The following is an 8,719-nucleotide window of genomic DNA, read 5'->3' as shown; positions in this document are numbered from 1 at the left end:
TGCTGCTGCTGCTGCCTAGGGCCCACCCCGCGCGCGGTGAGGACCCGCAGCAACGTGAAGGCGGGGTGCTGCGGGATGGGCCCACCTGACATGACCCTCAACACCGCTTCCACCCCCTCCGCCTCAGCTTGCTGCAGCTGCCGCATCTCACCTGGTGACATGGGCATAGACATAGACCCCCCCCCTCCCGCCTCATAAGCAAGGGCGCTGTCCCCTCCACCGGAACGGGACGGCGGGTTCCGCCCTCGTGCCGCTCCCCGGGGCCCCTCCCAAACCTGCGAACCCGGAGGTCCGAAGGGTGGAAGTGGAGATGGAGGTGTGGCGGCTTCGTCGCCGGTCTCAGATCTGCCCCCCGGGGTGAGCGACCTACCGGGCGGATGGCTACCACGCGGCGGGTCCCAGGAAGCACCGGGCTGGCTGGCGGTGCCAGTGGCCGTGGCGGTGGCGGTGGCGGTGGCGGCTTCATGTGCTAGGGCCCAGTCCGGCGGCCACTCCTCCTGAAGTAAAGGGGCTCCATCCGCTACTTGGCTAAGCACCCTCCTGCTGGGGCCCCTACTGCCGGTGCCACGGCCATTGCCTGCCCCTCCCGGCATCCCGCTATTACCCACAGACCCGGTGGCCGCCCCCCGCTGCTGCGGCTGCTGCGGCTGCGGCTGGTGGCCGCCTGCCATCCTGCTGCCTGCTGCTACTGCCGCTGAGTTAGCTGCGGGGCTGTCCTGCAGCTGCCAGCGCGGAGCTTGTTGACCTGGGCGGGGAGTCCGGTGCGGTCCCGGAGCCAGGGCCCGCCGCGGCGGCTGCGGCTGCTTGACCCAGATACCTGAATCCCTGAGAGAGCCTTGATGTGCGGCAGCGCCGCCGGCAGCTCCATGCCCCGGAGGGGGGCGGGCTAATGGGTCTCCGCCGCGGCTGCTGGTGCTGGTGGCCCGGGGCAAACGTGGGGTTGGGCTGGGGCCGCTGGCAGGTGCCGCCACGGCCGCGGGCTGACCGCCACCGGGATAAGCCTGAAGCCGTGGCGTAGCTGCAGCTGCAGCACCGCCTGAAGGCGCACTGGGGGCCCTGGCATCCGCGGATATGCTCCGACCAACGCCACTCGCACCGCCGCCTCCACCACCAGCCAGCAATGCCGGGGCCGCCCTGTCCTGCCCGGATTCCGTGGGACCATGTGGGGTGCTGGGGTCCCCGGACCTGCCGCCGCTGCTCGCGACACCCGCAGGGCCGCTGGCGCGCGGCGGGACAGCACCATGGGTCGGGGGGTCGACTGCACGTGTTGGCGTCGCACCTCTCCAGGCGGCGGCCCCCGGCAGGATGTAGTCGCCCAGGCTCCTCAGGTGGCTGAACAGCCCGGAGGACGCACGCTGAGTGGACTGCGGTGGTGCGGTCACAATGGCTTGGCGGTGCGGCGTGCTGCTGCTGGCTCTAGGGGCTCTGGGTAAGCGCTGGCCCTCGTGTTCCTCGCGGCCGGGCTGGTAGAGGCCAGGCGCACTGGGAAGCCCGTACGCTGCATCATTCGGTGCCCCCGGGTGCTTCAGTGGTGTAGCATCCGTGGGCTGCCAGGGGGGCGTGTTTGCCGTGTGGGAGACCGGTGTCGGAGGACCGCCCGCATGCCTGACTGCTGAGCCCCGCATCATGTCGCGGTGCTCTGCATGTGTGGCAGGATGGAGCAACTCGGAGCTTTGGGGACCAGATAACGGCACAGGCGGTGTTGCTGTCGCAGCGTTGTTTTCAGTTGTATGATCTTTATATGCATCGTCGACGACGAAGTCCGATAAACCCAGACCAAGGGAGCCGTCGCTGTCCTGGCTGAGTTGCGATTTCATATTTGGCACAGATCTTCCCTTGCTCCCAAGAGGTTGTTCTGTGATACCTGTAACGATCGATGTTGGCTATACCTACGCAGTTCCATTTCCCATTTAACAATAGTGGTGAAAAACACAATCTCGTGGTTGGTGATCCGTTTACGCTCGTCGGTTTACACATACGGGAATCCTTGGCAACTGGCCCCTGGGTCAGCGGCAGATCTGATGTACCAGCTGACGCAGGAATTACTCGCAACTGTTGGAAGCTGATATGAATTCAAGATTATCTCGATGGCTGAACAATTGAGACATGTCTGACCATGTTTCTATCGCTTGTGAACTTGGCGGCCGGTCAACCGTTACCAGAGAGGAAAAGTGTGAACATAAACAATTCTCAAAGATGCCTCAATATGTTAAATAGCCATATTTGTACTTTTCAACTTTGCTTTTTGATTTGCTAACAGCTTACGAAATACTCGAGCAGGGAAATTATAAATTGTCCTGCGCGGCAGGAATCCACGGCGAAAGAAAACCCAGCATACAACACGAAAACAAAATATAGAAGGAAGGGGGATGAGCCGAAAATTGACCGAGACAACCGTCTTGGAGACAGGCGAGAAGATTCTTCCTGGAAGCGTAAGACCCGATGGAACGGTGCGCAAAGAGCGCAGGATCCGTGCTGGATATACACCACAGGATGAACAGCCGGTTTACCAGTCGCGCGGTATGCTGGTAGGTCAGCGGACATGCGCCATTGCGTGTATGTGTGCACCGGTCACGAACTGTGTCTTGCAGGCCAAGCAAAATGTCCCAACGTGCCCGGGCATGGATGAACTCGAGGGTGAGCAGGGGGGATTTTCTGGCCATGGGTTGCGTGGGGCGGAAGTGATGCTGACATCCCTTCTGATTGCCCGTCGCGCAGTCGCGGTGCTGAAGCAGCAGGCGGCGAAGGGAAAGAAGCCATCCAGTGCAGCGAGCCTAGCTCCTAAGCCCAAGCCCACGGCAAACACATCAACGGGGTGAGGCTCCCTGTCCTAGACATTCTTCCGGGCACCGGGGCCATAGGATTCAGCTGATAGCTTATGCTCTTACAGATGAATCGTTACTGAGCATTTCTTACACTTGCTTACCTTGCACAGTACTGCCGACTGCATGCTACAAAACATGACGCACCTGATCCTCTACCCAGCTCACAGTATTGTCGCAGTATTTGCACTGCTAAATGCATACGGACATCCAACCATATCCAGCCCTACCTACGGTGCCAGAGCCAGCATTTCAGCGCGCCTCCCCTGCTCCCCTTTCCGCACCCCACCCCACCGCACGTGAGGACCATGTTCTGTCATTCCCTTCCCCCTTCCCGGAAGGAACAGCTCCAAAGACGCAACAGTCGTTTCTTCGGTGTCGAAAGGCGCTACCCGCCCCGCACAGGCAGCCTCAGCCTCAGCCCCGGAGGCAGCGGCAGCTGCAGTATCAGCCCCGTCGGAACCCGAGGACCCTAGGGCGGCGCTGGAGAAGCAAATCCGCAACCTGAAGAAGAAGATCCGACAGTGCAGCGATCTGGCTGAGAAGCAGCAGTCGGGGAGCCAGTTGGACAAGGACCAGGAGGAGAAGCTGGCCAAGAGTGTGGTGTGGTGAGTGGGTGGGTGAATGGAGGGGCGGGATGGGGGACGCTGGTGGGGGATGTGGGTTTTACGGGATTGCGTGCTCTACTTAGTGAAGTAGTAACTAGGGGCCTTGCGCCGGGGAGGGAGGCTCCTGCAGCGGCGGAGGTTGGGAGCAACGGCTATTGTCCTGTAGGCTGCAGGCTATAGGTTGAACGAAGGAACGGGTGCCTACTGCAGCCCGGCGTGAGAGTGAGGGGAAGCATCTGCTGTGCCGCCCCTATCCTTGGTGAGCTAGCACCTCGCTCGCTGTCGTTCACTGCTCCTACACCGATGTGGACCGTGTGCTGTGCATGCACGGCACGCCACATGTACTACCGCTAGCAAGGCCAGGTGGGGCGAGGATGGAGATCGCGGGAGGAGGAGCGCGCCCTGTGCGCCCCCTCCTATGGCTGTTCCTCGCCCTACCCTTTACCCGCCTTCAGAGAACCCTTGGGCTAATGCTCCACCTCCTCGCAATAACTTCTCGGAGGGTGTGAGACCATATCCTCCCGCATTATGCTTGCTGGCTCTATCAACGAACGGTACGCAGGCAGGAAGAGGTGGGGCAGTTGGAGGCGCAACTCGCCAAGCTGGGGGTCTAGCACGCGAGCACTCCAGCCATCCCGAGGCTTTTGGGGGATAGCCAGCCGAGCGAGGGCGTGCAAGGCTTGGCGCCAACGTGCAATGGCCTTTGCGAGGATTCAGACTGTGGAGGACGCTTGAGTGATGGCTGGCTGCAGGGGGGTTGCCTTGTGATACGTATTGTGCAGTGAAGGCAATTTCATTACGCGGCATTGCGTCAACAACGCTTGTAAGTAGTGCGCGGGATACAGACTAGGTTTGGTTTTGATTGGCGCTTGGTAAGGTCTTTCGATTGCCCGCTGGGCGGCAGGGTCGTTGACCATGACAAGGATGATGGTTTGCCTGAAAGCTTGTAACGCGGGGAGGATGTGAGGCGATGGCCGCTTCACAAAAAGAACCTGGTCCAGTGCGGAGATTTGATAAGGCCTTGGGATTAAATGCAAACCGCTCTACAGACTGAATATGGTTGAGCACTACAGAGTGCCCCAGAGGCTCTCTAGTTGGGTAATGGGCTCGCTGTTAAAGATTTCGCGCAATTAAACTGTTATCATGGAACGTTCTCACAAGTGACAAGCCACAACGTTGGCCTTCGATGTGACGTTTTCCGTTGCAGCACCTGTCATCCTGAGCCGTACAAATTGGTTTAGAAACTTTGTTAGGGCACAGCGCAACGACAGGCCGGAGCTGGAAAGGATCACAGCAGCAAGGAGTAGGAACTCGGGTACCTGCAATTATTTCAATAGCAGTTGGATGCCGACGTGGTCGTGTTTGCCATCTTAATGAAATCTGTTTGTAGCATCCCCCGTTATGATTAGATGTTGCTTTAATCTCTGTCAAGAGGGGCTGCTGCGCAGCACCGTCTCATGGAAGCACCAGCTCTCGTTTAGGCCGTTTCCTAATTGCTTAGTGCGCGCTACAAGTTACAAGGGTCAACACCCATTATTGTAAGATACGTGTAAAGTAATCTGAGTGCGTTTTTGGGTAATGCAGAGGCCATATGTTGGGGTATACATGCTATGATGCGGCCTGAAGCAACGCGCGTCAGGACTGCGCTCACAGCCCACGTAAACGCATTAAATTAGACGTCTCGAGTTCCCGTTGCATTGCAGTTGACCTTCGCTAGCGCCCTGTCTATACTGGATAGTACCGATACGGAGGTCTTCCTTTCAGCGCCGACGTCCTGAAATGTCGTCAGGCGGCAGTCCTCTTCCCAATCCTTCTGGCTCACCACTGGATACACTGCCGGATGAGATTCTTATTCAGGTGCGACAACGGTGTGCGTTTTGTAACGGCTGAGCCTTAGCAAACGATTCCTGCGGCTGTTGCGAGGAGGGGGTTCTGCACGAGTGCAGGGGTCTAGCCCCAGTTTAAATCCCGTTAGATAGCGACCACCGTTTACCACCCGGCCCTGCAATCCCCTGCACACCCCGAAGCTCCCGCACACAACACGACTAGAGACGAGCAGGATGGATTGGCGTATGCAGTTTGCCATGCGTTTCCCTCCGCCTTGGCCCCCGCCTGCCGGGGTCATCCTTTGTACGGAACTCCTTGCCTACCCAGCGAGTGGAGGAGCCCAACCACTCGCAACCCTGGCCAACGTCGAACGTTCCTCGCGTTCTCCGGCTGCTTACCCCCCTCCTATGTTGCTCGCTGGGTTGCCCCCTTGGCCTGCTTGGCCTACGCCCCTGCTCTCACGCACCCTCCCCTTCCTTCCCCGTCCCATCTCACACTTTCCCTCTCCCCACCCGCACTATCGCACACACACATACACATACATACACACATACATACAAACAGATATTTGGTCACCTGGCGGTGGTGGGCGGCATCTGGGAGGACGATGACCCGCTACGGCTGAGCACCTTGCCGTACCGCCAATCGGACATGGAGATAATGCCGTGTACGGGACTGCGGGGCTACCCCTTCCTGGCGCAGGTGTGCAGGAAGTGGAAGAGACTTCTGGGTACACCCATGGCGCAGGTAGGTCATGGGCGGAGGTGTGAGCGCGGGGGGGGGGGGATATCGGGGGGGGGGGTCTATCAAGTTACATGACGACGATGATACACCAGTGATGTCGATAATGCACCAGTCCAGAAGAAGCAGCTGCCCGGCGCGGGGGCGGGGACGAGGCCCGCCGCCTTCGCCGCCGCCCCCGCCCCCGCCCCCGCCGCTCGTTATTTACTAGCTTACTAGACCCTAATAACAATAAAGAGGAGGGTTGTGCTGCGTATATGTCCTCAAGTTTATGGGGTGTTTATCAATTATTAACCTACCTACCTACCTACCTACCTAGTTAAGTAGCTGGGTTGCACCGGTGGTCCCCACCCCGCAACCCTCCCCCACCCAACTCCCCATTAATGGGATGGGGCTCTCCCTCCCAGGGTTTACCCTCAAGGTGGTGGTGGCCACCGCAAATGAGCCCTCCCTGGACTTGAGCCTGTGGCCCCACAGGGGCATTCTCCCCACCCCACCCCATCCCCTCCGGGTCCCCACCCCGCCCCGCCTCCCCCGCTCCGAGACAGCAATTTTTCGGGCAGCGTGTGTGTATTGACCTGGGCCAGGAACTGGTCACCTTCATCCACACACCCTTGAGGTGGAGCAACCAGCGACCCACTGCGGCCGAGTACCAAGCGGCCTTCCAGAAGACAACACTCAGCGCGAGCAAGGTGGGGGCAGGAGGNTGTTTGGTTGGTTGGTTGGAGCGGGGGGGGGCGGGGGGGAGGGAGTGAAGGGGAAAGGGGGGGAGCAGCCAGACGGGTTTTAGTCGCCTTGATGAAAACATACATACATACTTACATACTCAGGGTTTGCGGAGGCCAGCTAAATGCCCTGGAGGCGGCCCTCACTCCTTGGTGAGGGGACAGCTCTGAAGGAGGGGTCAGCCCCGGGCCCCCGCCCCCTCCCCCGCCCCTGGTTGCGCCCCGGGCCCTCCAGGTCCTCCACTTCCTGACCGGGGTGTCGCCCCACGTGCGGAGCCTGGTGGTGGCGAACACGGAGGGATTCGACGGGGACGACGGCGAGTACGTCAGCCTGGCGGACAAACACAACTTCGGACCGGCACATCTGGGCTTTGCACTGGCACTGCTCCGAAACACACTCGCGGTGAGAGCCCGGGCGGGTTACGGAGGAGGGGCGCCTGGGACGGCGACTTGTTGGGCCGCCGCGCTCATTGTACGACAACGAGCCTTGTTTACCTGGCTGGTGTCCTCCCCGTCCATCTCCCCCATCCAGGAGTTGGTTATATACCGTTGTAACGACCTTCTGCTGTCCGGTGACAGCGGTTTGTGGAGTCTGAGCTCGCAGTTACCCCGACTGCGGATTCTGGCGGTGGAGGGGTTGCGGGGGCTGCTGACGGAGGGGCAGGTGGCGGAACTGGGGGGCCTGAAGCAGGTGAGGCGGAGGGGGGAGGGGCGGGAGGGCCGAGGAGGAGGAGGGGGGGCCCAGATGAAAGGAAAGGAGAGGAAGTTTTGGCCGGCCCTGTGCTCTGTATGTATGCATGTATGTATATGTTGTATGTATATGTATGTATATGTATGTATATGTATGTATATGTATGTATATGTATGTATGTATGCCCTTCTTGTAGTTGGAGGCTCTGGTCCTGACGGGCGAGGAGTACCGCAGTGACTTTGCGGTGGGGCTGGAGGGTATACCGGCGGCCTGGAGCAAACTGACTGCCCTGACCAGGTGGGGCCCGGGAGGGGGGAGGGTCCTGGAGGGGGGAGGGGGAGGCGAACCACGCGAGCGAGTGAAGCTGCTGCCAGGAGGAAAGAGTGCTGCGGCGGATGTAGGCAGGAAGCAGAACTGACCAGTCGGCCTCGGGATGATGTAGTGATGACGACAGCGGAAAAACTACCTACCTAGCCGTCAAGACTATATAAAAGCGGAAAAAGAGCAGTAGAGCCAAGCCGTGAAATAGTGAAGGTAGACGTAAAGGCGGCGAAAAAGTAATAAAACTGACGCGAGACGAGAAAGGGATGACGTGAGCTGGAATAACGTGGGCCGCCGGCCTGAGGAGGAGGCTGGAGCAAAGCTGGCTGATAAGCTGGTAGTAAGCTGCTGGTGACATGCATGTGCTCCTCCCAACTCCCCAAACACGCGCCCAACCCGACCGACCCAACTATCCTAGTCCGGCCAGCCGACCAACGCGAACGCGATATACACCGACAAAGCTCAAACCTCCTTCGGACTCACCTGGCCAGGCAGCAGAAGCGGCGGGCAAGGAGGGCACACGCGAGGCAGAGAGGTAGCAAGGTTGTGAGCAGCGAGCGACAAAGAAAAAGCAACGCATGCGAGCGCCGCTAAAAGGGAGTATTAAGCTGGCGGGCTGGGGAAGCTGGGAATAAGAAGCCCAAAAGAACCTCTGTGAAAGCGGAAAAAAACGCAGGGAGTAGAAAGAAAACCTAAATGCAAAGGCGGAGCAGGACGACGCAGGAGTTGTCGTACGGATAGATAGATGACGGAATCGACAAGGTGATGACGCCATGGACAACGTATACGCCGGCAGGAACGCAAAGAAGGTAGAAAGGGATGGAAAGAACGCATAACAAAAGGCAATGGGAGGAGAGGCGGTTGGCAATGGAAAGAGAAGCGAGTGGAAGGGGGGTGGGGGGAGTACCGGGGAGCTGCGGGGAGTGGAACCCCTCCCCCCACCTCCCCCCGCCTTACCTGCCTGGTGGTCTGAAGGGCGTTTAG

General features: G+C 59.6%; 2 protein-coding genes across 2 annotated transcripts in view; one reads left to right on the top strand and one right to left on the bottom strand.

Moving 5' to 3' along the window:
- VOLCADRAFT_86474 (uncharacterized protein) overlaps positions 1–1,817 on the bottom strand; it is a gene marked incomplete at both ends in the record, with an annotated part of 2,081 nt that extends 264 nt beyond the window's left edge. The window contains 3 exons of the mRNA XM_002945913.1: positions 86–275; positions 986–1,218; positions 1,280–1,817. Coding sequence (XP_002945959.1) covers positions 86–275; positions 986–1,218; positions 1,280–1,817 — 961 coding nt within the window. The remainder of the gene's footprint in view (positions 1–85; positions 276–985; positions 1,219–1,279) is intronic.
- Positions 1,818–2,280: 463 nt separating this feature from the next.
- VOLCADRAFT_102916 (uncharacterized protein) overlaps positions 2,281–8,719 on the top strand; it is a gene marked incomplete at its 3' end in the record, with an annotated part of 7,610 nt that continues 1,171 nt past the window's right edge. Inside the window, exons 1-13 of the mRNA XM_002946274.1 lie at positions 2,281–2,528; positions 2,592–2,637; positions 2,719–2,815; positions 3,170–3,430; positions 3,699–3,793; positions 3,886–4,002; positions 5,220–5,287; positions 5,822–5,959; positions 6,547–6,690; positions 6,959–7,126; positions 7,256–7,414; positions 7,611–7,711; positions 8,227–8,281. Coding sequence (XP_002946320.1) covers positions 2,370–2,528; positions 2,592–2,637; positions 2,719–2,815; positions 3,170–3,430; positions 3,699–3,793; positions 3,886–4,002; positions 5,220–5,287; positions 5,822–5,959; positions 6,547–6,690; positions 6,959–7,126; positions 7,256–7,414; positions 7,611–7,711; positions 8,227–8,281 — 1,608 coding nt within the window. The 5' untranslated portion in view covers positions 2,281–2,369. The remainder of the gene's footprint in view (positions 2,529–2,591; positions 2,638–2,718; positions 2,816–3,169; positions 3,431–3,698; positions 3,794–3,885; positions 4,003–5,219; positions 5,288–5,821; positions 5,960–6,546; positions 6,691–6,958; positions 7,127–7,255; positions 7,415–7,610; positions 7,712–8,226; positions 8,282–8,719) is intronic.

Source organism: Volvox carteri (assembly GCF_000143455.1).
Source record: "Volvox carteri f. nagariensis unplaced genomic scaffold VOLCAscaffold_1, whole genome shotgun sequence".
In the NCBI taxonomy this organism is placed as follows: Eukaryota; Viridiplantae; Chlorophyta; class Chlorophyceae; order Chlamydomonadales; family Volvocaceae; genus Volvox; species Volvox carteri.
The sequence above is the reverse complement of the archived record's forward strand: the minus strand, read 5'-3'. Positions and strand labels throughout refer to the sequence as shown.